Source organism: Pleurodeles waltl, chromosome 3_1 (assembly GCF_031143425.1).
Source record: "Pleurodeles waltl isolate 20211129_DDA chromosome 3_1, aPleWal1.hap1.20221129, whole genome shotgun sequence".
NCBI lineage: Eukaryota > Metazoa > Chordata > Amphibia > Caudata > Salamandridae > Pleurodeles > Pleurodeles waltl.
The window spans coordinates 394,428,149-394,446,500 of NC_090440.1; the positions used below are offsets into that span (position 1 = coordinate 394,428,149).

Below are 18,352 nucleotides of genomic sequence, written 5' to 3' on the forward strand. Positions count from 1 at the left end.
GGTAGGCCTAGTGCCTGCGACAGGAAATGCCCCAAAACACAACGTGGACACATCACATTTTTCCACAGAAAACAGAGGTGTTTTTTGCAAAGTGCCTACCTTTGGATTTTGGCCTCTAGCTCAGCCACCACCTAGGGAAACCTACCAAACCTGTGCATTTTTTTAAAACTAGAAACCTAGGGGAATCCAAGATGGGGTGACTTGTCGAGCTCTCACCAGGTTTTGTTACCCAGAATCCTTTGCAAACCTCAAAATGTGGCTAAAAAAACACTTTTTCCTCACATTTCGGTGACAGAAAGTTCTGGAATCTGAGAGGAGCCACAAATTGCCTTCCACCCAGCGTTCCCCCAAGTCTCCCGATACAAATGGTACCTCACTTGTGTGGGTAGGCCTAGTGCCTGCGACAGGAAATGCCCCAAAACACAAAGTGGACACATCACATTTTCTCAAAGAAAAAGAGGTGTTTTTTGCAAAGTGCTTACCTGTGGATTTTGGCCTCTCGCTCAGCCGTCACCTAGGGAAACCTACCAAACCTGTGCATTTTTTTAAACTAGAGACCTAGGGGAATCCAAGATGGGGTGACTTGTCGAGCTCTCACCAGGTTTTGTTACCCAGAATCCTTTGCAAACCTCAAAATGTGGCTAAAAAAACATGTTTTCCTCACATTTCGGTGACATAAAGTTCTGGAATCTGAGAGGAGCCACAAATGGTACCTCACTTGTGTAGGTGGGCCAAGTGTTTGTGACAGGGAAGAGACAAAAACACGTCGAAATTGAGGGGGAACCAAAGTGGGCCCAAAAAGGCAGTTTGAAAAAAAAACATTTTTAGGCTGACAAGTGCAGCAGAAATGTTATCGGTATAGATGAGACAATGTTGGGTGGTAGGAATTTTGTGGAGAACTGCAGATTCCGGAAGGTTGCATCACAAAAATGTGGGGAAAATGTGTGCTTTCCAGCAAAGTTGCAGGTTTGCAGGGCATTGTGGGTAAGGAAATGGTGCGGGGTGCATGTGAAGCACACCACCCTGGAATCAACTAGATGTTTAGTTTTCAGATGTGTCTAGGTCTAGTGGATTTTTCTACATGGCAGCGTCCCAAAGTAAAAAAAAGTGCAGCCCTCACCATTCCAAGTGGGACGAGAGTTACCAAGCTCTCATGGCCCAAATGTAAAACAAAAAACAAAAATAATCAAATGTCCTCTTGCTTGCCATGGGATAAGAAGTTTAAGTGTGCGGGGGAGAGCTGAGAGACTGTTAGCCCCTTCAGTTCGGGTGGGGGAACAACCAGGCCCATACTGGTTAGCAGCCACCACCCCACTATTTTCTTTTATTTTTTTTAATCCCTGGCATCTAGTAGACTTTCTGTCGCCCCGGGGTGTGGATCGGGGGTAATTGCCCAATCTGCCCACTGGTGGGCAGAACAACTTTGGCCCCATTTGTCTGGGGTGCGGGTATGGCCATACCCCCAACCTCTTATTTAAAAAAAAAAAAAATCTTCCCTGGTCTCTGGTGGGCTTTCTGCCCCTCTTGGGGGCAGATTAGCCTTCCAAAATAGGCCAGTCTGCCCTCAAGGGGGGCAGTTATGGCCAACAGTAATGTGTCCCCATGGGGAGAGACCCTTGCCCAAGGGGCTGCCCCCTCCAAACAAAACACACACATACACACACACCAATCCATGGTGTCTAGAGGTTTCTGCCCCCAAGGGGGGCAGAAATGGCCTAAATACAATTTGCCCCCCAGGGGACCGCCCCTTGTCTAAGGGGTCGCTCCCCATACATAAAAACATAAAGTAAATAAAAAAATACATATATCCCTGGCAGATCGGCCTAATTATATTAGAAATATATACCTAGAAATAATTTGCCCCTCCGAGGAGCACCCCTTGCCCAAGGGGCTGCTCCCCTTACTTCAAATAGCCCTCAAAAATATATATTCCCTGGTGTCTAGTGGTTTCTGCCCCCCGACAAGCTATTTTAACTTAAACAAACCATGTATATATTGATGATCTTATAAAACTATAAAATGGGAAAGTTCTCTGTAGTCTTCTTCTCAAAATGCCATCACCTCCTCTAGCAGGATTGCCATTCTAAAACATATCTACATATGTGGAATGCCAGTGCCATGTGGCAAACCCTTACTTGACGGAATGCAGGGTATGTGGCTTCTGCTTCTACTAACAGTTTTACTCAAGTGCAAATGAAGATTGAACATGAAAAGGACATGTGTAGGGAAGATATTTACTAATTAGAAATAATGCTCAATATAAATTTATTTAAGTTAGCAAGACTAGGCCTCAGCCAGCTTGCATTGGGAGGCATTCATATTTGCAGAATAATGGTGCACATTTATATTATGTGAGCAAGCCTTTCTTTCGCTCTGTATGCTTGTGTGCTTTTCCAATTCAGGCAAATCATTGAAAAGATGCCTTATTCTATAATATATTGTGTGTGCTCTGTTGAGGGGAAGCAATGTACAAGATGTTTCTTTGTTTTGTAACATCCCAAGGTCTATTGCAGAGATACTGTGACTTTTTATTCATTAGCTGAATAAATGAATGCTAATGTCAATTCATTTCCTTAATTAGTTATGCACAGCCTGTCCAATACAAAGCATTAGGAAGTAAGTGTCTCAGGAAGTATCTTGTTTACCAGAATAATAATGGGGTCATGATTTAGAAACATTACTAGTATGTCATAACATTTCAATGAAGTGTATGCGGCATCTGTAACCTGAAACCTTATGAAAATGGTATTATTTTTTAGATGAGCCAGACTTTCTTTAGCTTTCTAACTTAGCTGACTCTATGTCATTCTGTCTATTTTATTTAACCTTCTGGCTGGTGTCTCTGTGGACAGAATGCACTTCTTTGTTTGATTTAATACGTTGTCTTTTCTTGCGATTTCTTCAGAGACTGACCTTTTGTTAGTCCTCTTGCAGAGTTTTACTTTGATTATTTTATTGATCCCAATTCCTCAATGACTAACTACTTACATTTTGCTTTCAGTAATGACTAACTTTCTTTAAAAAAAAACAATAAGGTTTTAATCTGGAATCCTCAACTCACGTAGAGTTGTTTATTAGTCTTGGGCTGGTCTTACAAAGACTCACAAGGGGTCTTACAAAGACTCAATACCGTCCCGATATTGCACACTGTATTTCTTAATTACTTAATAAGGGTGTTGACACATTCTCAATCTGAAATAATGATAAACCTATACATACCTTCTCCATAACTGTCACCTCCAACATCATGGAAACCTGCTACAGAGAAAACGAACATCAATTAAAGTATTTCCATTTTGTACAAAAGTAAGTTTGCTTCTAACTGTTTCACAAAATATGATACTTGAACTCTTTAGTGCAGTGCTACAACGTTCCCCTGAAGGTTCTAGCAAAAATGGGATTGGATTTTTCTGAAAATTGGGTTTCCTGAGGATCTAATAATGCTCTGTGGAAAATAGCAGAGATCCATCACAACTGAAACATGCAGTCGGTAGAAAAGACACACATTTATCTGAGTAACTGGTAAACTCTGGGTCAATTTCCCACTTAGGCTTAAATTTAAAGGTCAAAAGGACATAATGCTGGCTACAGTATTACCGAAGATTGCCCTGACTGGTTATTAGGGAAAAACACATATGGACCAAATTTGCTGGCCATACAGTAGTCCTTTTTTATTTCAAATTTGGCAACATTTGCTATGGTTGACAACTGACTCTTCAATCAAAGGCTGTACTCTAAGGGTCAGAGTAGACAGACTGGCACAGAGGATGATGAAATTATTCTGTTGCAGCAATCCCAACAGGCTCAGTTAGGAAAAACTGCATCACAGCTCAATGAAGTGAGGACTGCATGAGGGTTTAGCTGTTCTACATAGCTTTTTAAAATGTATAAGTGACCATTAGATGAGAGTATTATAATTACAAGATGCATTTTCATTAGTACAAAGATGATACTCTTCACATCTGAGGATGATTTCATGGCCTCCAATGACACCACCAGGACTCGCAGCCTCTCCCATCTGTGAAACCTGTTTGACTATTTTGAAGTTATCACTACCCTTAGACATTTCTAAACTGGCATTCACTATGTACCCTAACATCTCCACCATCCTATTGCGCAGACTCTCTGCAACATGACTTGTGACCCCACGTGCCACTACACATCAACACCAACATGGCAGTCACCGTTCCATTCCATTTCAACCTCTTCTTCCTGGTCGCTGCTGCCTCCTAACCACACCTACCCTGGAAGTCACCAGGCAGTCCTAGAGGTCCCACATATATCCCAACCCTACTGATGCCCCCTGGGGCCATCACTTTGCTGTTCCCGGGACCAACACACTCTAGACACACTGCCCCATCACACAACTAGGCCACACCCCTATTTAACTGTAGTGAGCACCTTTACACCATGACCAGTTTGGGCGTACCACTGGTTGTGGTAAGCTCCAACAGTTGTTTCCCCACAGTTTAGCCACGTTTAGTAATTTCTTTCCTGACACCCATTCCCAAAGCTGAAGTGAACAGGCTCTACACATGTTCAAGGGCATGGATAGGTCCAGTGGACGAGACAAAAGTGCCTTCCCGCCTCCCTCCCTCTTTCCTTCCATATCCATCCCACTGTCATTATCTTACCACCCACAACAGACATTCGATTCCTTACCCTCAACATTCAAGAGATGCACACGGTTAATAAGCGCTATGCCATCTATTCCTATGCTAAGCGCCAACAGGCACACATTATACTGCTCCAGGAATCGCACACGACTGTCGAGGAATTAGAACGTCTGTGCAACACTGCATGCCACTACCTATTCGGCGTATATGGGTCAGACCTGGGGCCCCCTTTCAGGAAATTGTTGTTATCGAGGACAGGGATGGCAGGTACATAATAGTAGAGGGGCATCTCGCTGGCAGACCCATCCTTATTGCCTTACACATGTAGAGAGAACGTTGAGGCTTAATGGAGTGCCATGCTAGCTTCACTTCATATCCTTAACACACATGCCGATGATGAAGCATGTCATATCACTTGAGTGAGCCCACCTCGTCCAAATCTTTGAGATGTCAGGAACTCCTGAATAGGAAGGGTTGCAATACAGACTCTTAAGAATAGAGTTCTAGGTTTATGGCATAGGAGTACCATGCACTATGTGTGGAGACCCATCCTTATTGACAGCATTTATGCACCTAACACAGAGCAAGGGACCTTGGGGGACACCCTCTCTGCTGACTTAGCCCACAGATCCCAGGTGCCATGGATTCTAGGTGGAGATTACAACTGCATGTTAGAACCTGTCCTGGAAAGATCCCAACCCCTGCTGCCATATCCCCTATGCATAGGCGTACCGACTTCGGCACTGGGCTCATCACTGGTCCTGAAGTGTTGACACTTCGAGGTCACACTACTCGAATACTAAGCTTCACTACTTTCACTCCGTCCATCACAATCTCTATGTTCGCCTCAATCGATTCCTATGCTCTTCCTCCGTGATACCTCTCATACGGCACTCAGACTATCTAGGGTGCATAATTACGGACCAGGATGTTCACATGGTGGACCTCAGATGGCTGCCACCACGTCCTCAGACACTGGCATGGCGCCTTCCACATGACAGCTTGGAAGACCCGATCTTCTGCGCATCCCATGAGATGCACATTCATCTGCAGAAAATCAAAATACAACCACCACTAGAACTATAGAATGGGATGCATTTAAAGTAGTGACAAGGGGCATGAGTATGTAGGAGATAACTGGAGTCCGCAGGACTCTAGGAAGGGAGATAAACAAGGCTGAGAGTTGTATCGCAGATGTGGGGGAAAAGGCAGATTGTGACAACCATTGTCTCCACTTTTTCGGACACAAAAAATTATTATGCCACCCTCCTCAAGCGGCTCTGACGATTTAACACCACAGCCCACACGGCCAAGGTCTACAATGGAGGAGATCAGTCTGGGCGCTTGCTCGTCTGGCTTGTATGGTAGGGCACGCCTGCTGGCCGTATCCCAGACATCCGGTCGCACTCGGGTACTGTGTTGTGTGACCAGGACGAGATCCTGTAGGAGTTCCACACATATTCTACTGCTGTCTACCAGGCTTCCATAGATACCTCTTCAGCCACCACATGAGATTTCCTTCCAGATACAGCTCTTCCACCAATTCCTGCTGTTACTACAGCAACCCTCAATGCCCCGATCTCAACACAGGAGGTACACAGGCCATTTGTGACCTGGTGCATAACAAGACCCCCGGTCATGACGGACTCCTCTTGGAGTATTACGCCACTTTCTCTATAGAACTCACTCCCGACTCAGAGAGATGTACAAAGTCGCCCTCAGTTCGGGTTGGCTCCCCCAATCGCTTCGGTAATCTCTCCTGGTCCCAATCCCAAAACCAGATCTGGCCCCCCACACACTTAGGATCATACAGACCCATAGCTGTACTGGGCACCGACTATAAAACACTAGGCAAAATCTTTGCTAACAAGTATTTTTAGGTTTTACTGGTAGTTCATACATATAGACCAGAATGAGTGGGTCCCAGGTCGCAACACATGCCAAAACATTTTCCCTTTTCCATGTCCAAGACCAGGTCCAGGCTGCTTTCCAAATGCTGCTTGTCTTATTTTGGACCTAAAGAAGGCGTTTGATACGCTTTCCTGGGATTATCAATTTCTGGTGCTCGCCTGTATGGGCGTTGGAAAATGCCTAGTTGAGTACACTCGACTACTTTATAGGAATACTACATACGTACGGATTTGGCTAGGCCCCCTTATCTCTGCATCTTTTTTGGTCAGTCGTGTAATTTTGACAAGGGTATCCACTCTTCCCCCTGCTCTTTGTGTTATCGATGGAGCTGCTGGCCATTTGGCATTGAAGGGAGGGCTAAACATGGGGTATTTCTCTAGCAGACTGCATGCATGCCACATCACTATATGCGGATGACCTCCTCGTATATCTCTGGGACATGACAACAGATTTCAATCCACTTTATGACACTATCCAGTGCTGGACCACGGGACAAATGGACTAACTTGGTGATCTATTCTCTCCCCCCCAACAGCAAAGACAGCTGCAAAACATTTACCAAACAACGATAATAAACTGTGTTATCATTGTTTGGTAAAAGTGGCGGGGCCACTGGGGTGACGTGCACTGAGGGTGAGTGCACAGCACTCACACTCAAAGCACATGTGTGTTTGGCCGCATGTCCAATTGCCCTCACGCTGGACCGCGGACGATACATGGGTGAGACAAGCCACTCCCAAGTAGTTCTCTCATCCTCTACAGTATGTAATAGTCTCCTACCAAAGATATTATACCACTCCCCTCGGCCCTTCCAGGTGGCAGTAGCATGTGCATGCATGCTTCGAATACATTTTTTATCCCACAGCAAACTGGCATACACCCCCAACCACCCCTTGATTGGCCTCTCCCACTTCCTGGGTTTCTGTACCTTGGCTCACCTGGCAGCATAGACGGTGCACTCCTTACATACGACTGCCGATCTCTATTTTGAAGGCCACTTCCTCTCCCTTAACCAGCTAACCACAGACCATGCTCTCCCCCAAGTCAGTTTCTCATGTACAGGCAAATCCGCAACACCTGCCACACCCTTTGGGGCACCTTAAAATAAGAACCAACAAATCATCCCGGCCTGCAGGCCATACTCACAATGGGTGAAGGCTGCCACCTCCTTACCTGGCTCTGTAAGGCCATTTGCGACCTCAGGGATGCCACCCTCACTGCGCTGAGAAGTAAATAGGAGGAAGATTTTGGGAGATCCCTAAATGATAAGGAATGGGACCAGGCTCTAGAACTCCCCCAGCAGGTCTCACTGAACTCACAATTTAAAAACATACAATCCTTTATGTTGCATTGAGTGTACCTGACTCCCGCCCAACTAAACCGCTATTACCTTGACATAAATGCTACCTGTCCCCACTGTTAGATCCCAGATGCTGACCTCAAGCATATGCTATGGTCCTGTGTAGCGCTGTGGGGCTACTGGCATACAATACACAGTACCTTACAAAAGGTTATGGAGCTCACGGGCATTCACACATGGGAGGCACGTGCACTGGGCATTTTCAAGCGCAGGAAGAGACAGCTCTAGCACTTCTCCTCGCCAAGTGCACACTCACACTCCACAGGGCTCTGTGCAAGTGGGGTACTGTGGAGGAGAAAGACCTCCGCTACAAGGAGGTCTTGCACTTTCACAAATGTCCCATCTCTCCCCAGTGGGCCACCCTCCTCATGGACTTTCAACAGAAAGTGAGCAAGGATGATATGACCCCATGATAACACTCCCACCTACACTACTACCCCCTGAACCCCACAGCTGGCAATAACTCCTACTGTTTCCATATCCATCCCCCCCACCTCCAGACTCTGCCATCCTCCCCCACTATAATCTACACCCCCATCGTCGACACCCTACGGCAGGTGCTCCGCACTCAATCATGACAGCTCCCTTCACCACGCAAATACACATGCCTTATGCCACATACCACTTTCAGGCCAAAGCTCCACTCATCACCAAAGCTACGGCACCACCCCTGACTCCCCTCAATGTTATATTGCTGCCCCCAAGTTTCTCATATAGTGGCAGAGCATGGACATACCTCTTTAACCCACTGGGCAGCACTTTACACCACACCAACTACGCACATACCACTTTGCCCGCACCACCTGGCACTATACAATGCTTCAGTTTTCCTTGGTGTGATGTAATCCGCTGTACTGTTGTGTATTTATTTGTCCTCCTACCGCTAATGTGTATTTTACAAAACACAGATATAAGGATGTTTAAAAAAAAATTAAGATGATACTCAGCTGAATATTCAGCTCAAGACAGGATCCATTGTGATGTATCCATAGGTGGATGCTCAAGAGTATGTGTAGGAAAGAACGTCTGTAACAATGTTTGTAATAACATCTGTGACAATGTTTGGTGTTTGTTCAGGAGAAACTCCACTGCTCTCCCCACTATGCAGTCTTAAAAAGGTTGCCCCCTTCAACTTCTTAATCCTGGTTCTGGCTGATGGCCCTGGTTCTAGATTTGGGATTCAGTAACTGCATCCAGATGTCACACCTACTGACCTCCTCTTGTAAAGTATTTCTAGTAGCAATAGGCAACAAGCCCCATCATGCATATGTCTTTAACAATTGCAAGCAAGACATGTTTTGGCGTTGCAGCAATAAATGCGAACAAATAAACATATGCACTCAAAAAACTGGCTATCTTTGGTTCCCCTGTGGTCAAAGCTAAGTTGGAAGACTGCATGTATCTTTTTAGTAGGAGTTGATGAACGAAATACGAAGAGTAGCTGATGCCCATACAGAAACAACAAGAAGAGGCCCAGCCACAAGCAAGCTTCTGAAGATTGTATATCCTGGTGTCAAATAATTATCAAACTCCACAAGCCCTGCCGTTCTCAGATGCTCCTCTAAAGAGGGAAGCTCTGCTCTAACCTGGTTGGTTAGAAATTAACTTTGAGAATCCACTGGCATTGAATAAGCTACTGCCAAGGCCTACAAATAAGAGCTGGAGAGGAGTCATTGAAAATATACACACTGACACGCACCCATGTAGACCCTACTGCCGCACTTCCTCTCTACTTTCTCAAAGCTAGAACTCCGCCTCATGGGATGCCCTGCTGTTGCTAATAACAATGTCTGTTTGGAAGCCCTGAGTCAGCCCAAGGAGTCTAGAGAAAAAGACTTACTGTGCCAAGAAGTTCTCAAAACCTCTCACAGAGACTAGAGTGGGGCTGTCTAAAAAACTATCATCTACAAACTAGCTAAGCTAAATAGTGACTAGCGAGCACATTCCCTCGCATCTGTGTCTCTATTCTTCTTTGTGGGACTCCTCTTACCCAATTACCAGCACCAAAAGCCTCCACCCGTGGGCTGAGAATACATTCCTAGCAACTGCTTCACAAAACTCCAGCATTCCATATAAAGTGGCCCGAGACATGGTTAGGGGTTTTCTGACATGGCCTTGTTAGTGTAGCGGTATAGTATCTATTTAACTAGTGTGTAAGTGGTATCTACATAGCTTGAAGAGGCCCTGCATGAAAATAGTTTGAGAGCTTTGCCATTGTAATGCTCCTTATCTCCTAACAGATGTAATGTGGTGAATTAATTGCATACACCTCATCAAGATTACTTTTTAATTCATACTCAGTCCAAAACACACTAGAGGGGCTGCACTGAATGTCGATCTTTATTTGTGGTTGCATAATCCTGTAGTTCTAGCTAAAGGCTAAGTATTTCTGGAAGGTAATACTGGGCCACATCAATATGGGCAAACAGTTGCTGAATGACTAATTAAGATCCTGTTTGGAAACAATGACAGTGTTGCAGAAGGGGCATACCAGTGGAGCATATGACACACAAGTCATTTTTTCGGGTATAAAAAACTAAGCACCACATAGGCAAAATAGTAATGAGAATAGTAAGGAGCTTTATGAGATCAAGAGAAGGATCTGCTACAACACATATCTGCATGGTGGATTGAAATACCTACCTTGGTCCTGTCAACCAGGCAGGGGTTGGTGGGGTTGGGGGGAGATCCATGTCGGAGCCAGTATCAGGTAGGAATAGAGAGAAACTGCGGGATGTACAAGTACCCAAAGCCATCTCAAGAGACAGAGGAAAGAGATGGGAGGAGCCTGTTTTTTTAATAGGGGCTGGGGGGACAACAAGAGGTCCCTTAGGACAGATAACCAATAGGAAGTCACATTTGTTTTTTTGGACTAGGGGTTATGTCAATGTGAACCAATTATGGTGAACACATCTTATTAAGGGGGAGGGTAGGCATTAAAAACGTACTATGTAGCAGTGGCACAAACATAGAGATGGGGAGGACAACAGGACATGGAGATTGTTCTTTGATTTCAGCATTCTTGTTCTCTCATACAGGCAAGTGGGATTCAAGGGAAGACTGTGAAAGAAAATTGGCGGAGGACATCAAAGTGTTGGGATCTCTTTATGATATGGACATATATGCTGCAGTTCCTGAAGCGTTTTTCAATCAGGGTCATTTGAACATATTCCAACAAAGAATAAGGCTTAAAGACGGAATGGCTCCTATGATCCATCAATTAAGCCCAGCCCCACCAGTCAGTAAAAAACAGATAGAGGAAGAATTGCAGAAATTTACAGACCATAAACCACTGAGCCACTGGGTTATCCAAAAAAGCAAATGATAGGGACCTTCACATCTGTGTAGATCTACATGATTTTTACTCTTGATCTTGAGTTTATCATCATACACTGCAAATATTAATTGAGTGCTTAATTTTGTTGGTAAGGCTTGTTGCTTTAGTCATTGATTGTTTCTGTGCCTACAACCAGGTTAAAATCCAAGATAATTAAACGTACCAGATATATTTTGTCACTCCTATTGAAACCTGCAGAATTAGCAGGATTCCTTCTGATTTGGCTTCTGCAGCCAATGTGTTTCTGTGTGTCAAGCAACAAATTCTAAAAAGTCTACAAAAGTTTTGTGTCTGTAATACGTTTTTCTGATTTAAGGTTCAAATGTCACCATCAAGACACAGCATTGAGAGAAGTCTTAGAAATGTTAAGGAATGCTAATTTGAGCCTTATGAGAGACAAGTGCTAAACTGGTATTCAGTCATCTATCTGGGGCACACCATCTCATAAGATGGAGATAAGCGTAAATGGGGCTTAGTTGAGGCAGTGAAGAAAGTTCCACCGACCATTAATGAATGGTTGAAGTCATTATTAGGGCCGAGAGAAAACTACTCAAAGTTTGTCAGACCACTGACAGTATTATCAACTCACTGAAAATCTTCGAGAAGCAGGTACATTTCAATTGGTCAACAGAACGTCAACTGTCATTCAAAAAAAGATAAAGAAAACATTTTGCAAGGCATCCATGCTCATACAGTTTAATGAAACAAGACATGCTATTTTAACACAAGTACTAACTGTCTGTGGGAGGTTAAGGGCAGATTCTTACTTTCACATGAAAAGTCTCAAAGAGGGTTGAAATAATTTGGTAGTAGAATGGGAAGCCACTGCATGCCTATGTACAGTGAAACACTTTAAATGTTTACTCTGGTGAATTTTGTAAATGCAATGAAGAAAAACATAGAATACTTGGTTTTACTTTAACTTGCAAGGGCTCACAACAGACAACCCCAAGAGTATCCAGATGGTTATTGGGACTGACAGAGTAGAATTTCAGAATTATGCCAGAACAATAAGGCTTCAGCCTGCCTCTCCCATGTGCAATTCTTAATAATGGCTGTGGTAAGAAAATCATTGAGAAAAGTAAGGTACTTGACATGAAACATATGGCAGCTATGATTCTTCATGCAGCAACATCAGCACTGTTTTCAGGTAGGCAGGCAGAGCACAGAAAAACAGTGGCAAGCAGGCTGCAATGCAGGCCTACAAATTAATCTGGTGGACATTGAAATCTTAAAAGTCTCACAAAATGCTATGTTGATGTCAGAGTTGACCACCTTACAATCTCATAATATTTAAGTGATAGGTGAATGATCGCCTCCCTACCCTCACCCCCAGCTACATCCAGGAATGTGTCAATGTCTTATTTCAGTCAAAGAGAAGGTTTTACAATAATGGCAATACTAGAATAAAATAATTGAAAGCTTGAAGATATTTTGGGAAGTAGAGGATGAAATGAGCCTACAAACAAATAGGATGTTTAGGGGTCAAAAATTAGTCCCACCCCCCCCCCCCCCTCCAACAAGATTGTCATGGAAAAAAAGTGTGCTGGTTATTAAGAAGGTCATAGGATTGCCATATTAGAGGCCAGGACTGGACACTATAATTCAAAACACGGTAAAAAAAAAAACTGCTTACATTTTGCTTTTAGTAGCAAGATGAAGAGTGCACACAGAACTCCCTGTTACCTGTTGTAGTGCACGCCAAACCTTTAAATAAGACTGCTATTTGTATTTACTGACCACTGAACAGTACTGGAGCTGTTTTGCGCAATGCTATTACAAAGGTTTTAGTAGATTTCTTGGGTAAAGTCAGATTTCCTAGGTAAAGTCGTCTTGAGTGAAGGAATATCTGAAATTTTTGTGACTATTTATAGGATCCATTAACTTACAATGATATGAAAAAAACCTAACAAGTTGTCCTTTGCCCATCTAAAAACGTCCCTTTTTACATTGCAGCAAAGAGATTAGTGGAACCAATGGACAAAATGATAAAGCAGTTCTTACCATTGGCCGAATTAAATGGCATTCTGAGAGGTAAAGCTTTTCAGGAGACGGTTTGGATGTAATGTACCATCACTAATTCAGTCACTGGAATTTCTTCTTCCTTTGTGTAGGGAGCTCCGTTCTGGCTGCAGTACCCCCCACTTTTTGCCTAGTTTTTAGATGCAACTTCGACTGCAGTGCACTGGTTTTCTGCTAACCAGGTCCCCAATGACAGTGTTCCTTCCCTAAAACAAGATACTTGGTCACTTGATCCCCAAGAGACCAGGACCTTCAGTCGCCTATAAGACCCTAGTAAATGATACCACTGGTACCTACAGCATGGGTACCGAAGAGGGCCCATCTGAGCTGCAGCACAACTTGTGCCACTCTGATGGATCCAGCACCAACCTTATGCAGACTGCCATTGCAGGCTGTGTGACAAGGTGCTGTCAAAATTGAAAAAAGGGCATGGCACACAGCCTGTGTGCCATGGCCCCTAAACACTGTATGAAATATATGTAAGTCACCCCTCTAGCAGGCCTTACATCCCTAAGGCACAGTGCATTATATTACATGTGAGGGCATATCTGCATGAACAGTTGTGCCTCTGCTATGTCTTTGTCAATTTTCAGACATAGTAGGTGTACAGGGAAGCCATTTTAAATGCATGGGCTGGACACTGGTCACTATGGATTCCCCAGCCACATGATGGCTTCTCTGAATCCGGGGATGTTTGGTATCAAGGATCTCAGAATCATAACCCTCATTGACCCCAGTGATGGATTTATTGAAAAATGAACAGCGAGGGCACCCTAGAGGTGTCCCCTGAAAACCTACAGCTACTAGTGTGTTGATTGACAGGTCCTAACCAGTTCAGCCACCACAGATGCATTTCTAGACCCTCCACAGTGAAAGCGAGTGTTCATGAGCTTCAAAGACAAAAGTCTGCTCTGGGCAGAGGTGGTACCTCCTCTCCCAGGAAGGATAGACATTCCAGGGCCGGGAGCTTTAAAGGACTTGCCGTCCAGGTCTCTCCAGATGGTGGAGATGACCAAACCCTCCCTGTCCTGACCCCACTTTTGGCAACAGCACAGACAAGAAATTAGCTAAATTAGGAGGAGTGCCCACTTCATGTCAGTCCCACTCCTAAGGTGGTCAGGCTGAAGCAAACACTACTTTTTAAATTCCCCCATCTTCTTTGGAAGGAATTAGGCCACTAGGGTTAGGGTTATGCCACTTCCCAATGAAAGTGGTCTTAAAAAGAGTGAAGTCACCCTAAAGGTGAGTAGCACATTGGCTACCACATGGCACTCGCTGACACACCCCTAAATTCCGTACTTAGAGGGGAGCCCTGAACCCTGGAACTCAGATTCCTGATGACCTAAGAAGAGCCGGACACCACAGAGTCCGCCAGCAGAGAAACCTGCAGGCACCAAATGACTTGGCCCCAGCCCCACCGGCCTCGAAGGTCCTATGCCAGAAGACGACCCATCCTGCAGCCGAGCAACCTCCAAAGCTTTGGTAGCCTTCGATAAAGATCAAGATCCTCCCAGAACAGCGGTCCTGTTCAAGAAGCAACCAACTTAAAAGAAAAGAACACTGCCCTGAGGAACCGCAAAACTGCCCCAGGAGCCACCTCTGCACCTGATGCCCACGGCCTGAGTCCAAGTGGCTCACTAGTCCTGCGAAGGCTCCCCAGGGATACTGAGTCTGAGTCCATTGCTGGAATCTGCCTCAAAGCCTGCAGCCTAAAATCGAGGGCTCCCCCTGACCGCGATCTGCCCAGTAAGCTGTTCCTGACGCCTAAGGACACCCCTGCACACAGAGCTTCAGGGTCTTGGGGAGCTGGACTGTCAGTATCCCTACATCCCCTAGCATCAGGACCTACCTGGGCATCTATGGGTTTTCTTTGTTCAGCCTCTGGCCCGAGCCTGCAGCTTTTTCCCAAAACTGATCTCCCCCATTGATTTGCATTGGGTGCCAGGCACTGTATTGGCACTCTGCACACAGCTGCCTTTGTACCTCTGAGGGTGTAAGTCTGATGCTGCCTTTTGCCTCCCCAACCCCTGTGCCTAACTCAAATGCAGGAGATCGACCCCTGACACCTCTCTACTCACCTGTAAGCAGCGCATCTTTGTTCACCCGCCAGTCTCCATTGATTAAAATTGGGTGCCTGACTATGAATTTGACCTCTGTACCCGGCCACCCCTGTACCACGGTGGGTGCATTCTTGGTACTGATTTGAACTTTACCTGGTGCTGACCTAAAATCCCGAAAACTGGATTTGTAAGTCATGTACTTACCTGCAAAACTGCTTTCTTGTTTTCCTCCCATAGGTTAACATTGATGAACTGAAAAATTGCACTGTGATGATTTTTGAACCTTTTACCTTATGACGAAGTTCTTTGGTTCAAAGCATATATAAAAGCAATTGCTATTTTGCTAAATTGGTCTTGGATTTAATCATTCAAGGTGTGTCTCATGTAATGCCTCTGTTAGTACTACTAATGCTTATCACTAATTTCTAATAAGCCTAACTGCTCGCCCAGACTACCACAAATGGAGCATTAGTCCTACCTACTTTTGCCTCTGCATAACCAACTGGGGATCCACTGGTCTCTGCACAGTGTACTTCATTTTACTGCATAATATAGACAGCCAGCTTCCTACACTCTATCCCTAAAAAGTAGATATACTGGGACTAATATGACCTAGTTGTGCATGGAAATACAAGTTTCTGTGGAGAGTGAACCTATCATGAAATGTGTTGTGTAAAGTCAATGAAGGAGTAAAAGTCATTATGACTGTATCCATGGGGCAAAGAGTGTGCATTGACAGGTTGAAGATGTTTTACAGGTCAAAGAAACCCTTGGTACCAGAGGCAAATAACCTCTTTATTTTTTAAAAATTACTCAACATTGCACAGATCAGGCATAAAGTTGTTTATCTTGAAAATGCCATGATTTTGAACATGGAAGTCAATATTTGTTCTTTGTTTTAAATGTTCCAAGACAAGACATAAATCTGTGAAAAAGTCTGATGATTTTGTTGAATGATTACACATACCTTTGTCCAAATCGTCTCATCCCTCACACATACTTTTATCTGTTGTGAATGCACTTTTTTGCCTTGTTTTGTGTAATGGTGAAGGTGCACTGTAATTATTATACAATGCAAATGTATTGTTCACCTTATGTTCCATAAACCCACTTGCTTAGAAAAAGCTACATCCCAAAATTCACTACACTAATTATTTAGATAAACCCAGTAACCACAGGACACATGGTCTGAAAATACTGGCCACGGAAACACAGCATCCACTGCACAGGCCTAAGGGAACAGAAAAATGGTCTCTGAAGCTTGGTAAACAGGTCTGGTTCTAGGCCTATTATTACCCCTGTAAGTGGCTCAATTCAACATTTTACCCAGCATTCTTAGGTCTGTGTGTTATTTCCAATTTTGCGGCAATTAACTAAGCCTTCTGGTTTTAAGTTTAAATCTATTACAACTGTTAAAACCCCACAGAAAGGGGAACAATTCTTATCAGTTTAAACATATAAACACTGAGAAAAGCCCACAAAGCCAACAAACTAAAATTTTATTTAAAGAAAATAAAGAGAGAGCGTAATTATTTTTGTTCCTGAAGGTGCTAACACAATGTGATTTTGTTATGAAAGGCAGCAGCACAAAGGGATGGACTGATAATAATCTGATTGCATTTTAAACGTTGTCTAAGGTGATTTTGTAAAGATGAGAATTCACTCAGCTCTTGTTCATTAAAATGGTGCTAATTTTTTTGGTTTTCAAAAGTTATTATAAAGTAATACTTCCAAACCTGGTTAATGAAAGTAGATATCTTCAGAAATGCATGTCGTCCAAAGGAAGACTGTCACACTACTTAAAATCAGCATTTATTCTACAAACACCACGAAGGTACCCCATAAACAACATCTACATCTATGATACCGAACAAAACAAGAACTGGCAAAGCCAATAGGTCTAGTTTTTAAATAAAATATGTGCCATAATTTTATAGCATGGTATTGTATGCTATGTTATGGCATGGCCCATCTTTGTATGACATAGTATGGCATTGGTATAGCCCATTTTGGCATAGTATCCTACGGTATGGCCTTAAATAAGTCAGCCACTGCACAATCACTCTGAAGCTTTTAAACATTAAATAGTTCTATGGGTACAGTATTAGTGCATCAAAGAAGCGGAGCAGCTTTCTGTGGCTACAGTGTTAGCACGTAGAAGAGACACAGCAAAAAAATGTGCAGTGGCACAAATTGCTTCAACAAAAACCTAAAATTGCACGTTGAAAGGAAAGAAAATGCATTTAAATATTAAATAAATCAGTGACTACAGTATTGCTGGAGCTTTTAAACATTAAGCAAGCCAGTGTCTACAGCCACACAGTGCTTCAATCCGAGCTTGAGTAGCGAAAAGATACTAATAAAGACATTAGTCAGTATTTGTTCCATGCTCTATCAGAGACATACACAGAAAGGGAAAGTGAAGGCGACATGTGCGGACTAATGAGAAGCAAGGAAATTAACTGTCACAATGAAGTTGACCAAAGGAAAGCAAAAAGCGGGCTTTAAGTTTAAGTTACAAAACAGAGCTCTCAAGGACAACACGTGCGTGGTCTCAGGCAAGACCCAAAAATGTTAAGACCCTCAATTATGATCGACTAATAAACATACATCATCAGTACAACATGTCCATGTACTACCTCTTGTAAAACATAATTAAATCAATTTTTCTTTGACATGAGATATACACACATCCCCAATCCTATGTATGTCTCAAACGTATTTTACTGTTATAAATATTTATTTTCTGATATTCAAAATAGGTTTGTATTCATCTCTCTCTTTGGCAAACCTTATAATGTCTACCACACAGTTTTACTGCTATCTCTCAAATTAGCATTTCAGCCCCATATGTCCGTTATTATAGCTTTCATAAGGAACAAATAAACAGAATCTAATAGTCTCATGGTTGACATGTTACAGATGGTATAGTTGGAATAAGATAGCTACCAACATACACAATTACTTATAATCATGCAACGTTCCTTATACAACTGATATCTACATTCTAATCATCTATTCTTTTGTTTAAAATATTCGACCATGA

At 43.5% G+C, this 18,352-nt stretch overlaps 1 protein-coding gene across 3 annotated transcripts in view; it reads right to left on the reverse strand.

The window, feature by feature from the left end:
* CRTC3 (CREB regulated transcription coactivator 3) overlaps positions 1-18,352 on the reverse strand; it is a 713,757-nt gene that overhangs the window by 252,094 nt on the left and 443,311 nt on the right. For 2 of the 3 annotated variants that reach the window (XM_069222591.1, XM_069222589.1), the window contains one exon: positions 3,220-3,258. In XM_069222591.1, coding sequence (XP_069078692.1) covers positions 3,220-3,258 — 39 coding nt within the window. The remainder of the gene's footprint in view (positions 1-3,219; positions 3,259-18,352) is intronic. The other variant, XM_069222590.1, reaches the window with a different exon arrangement.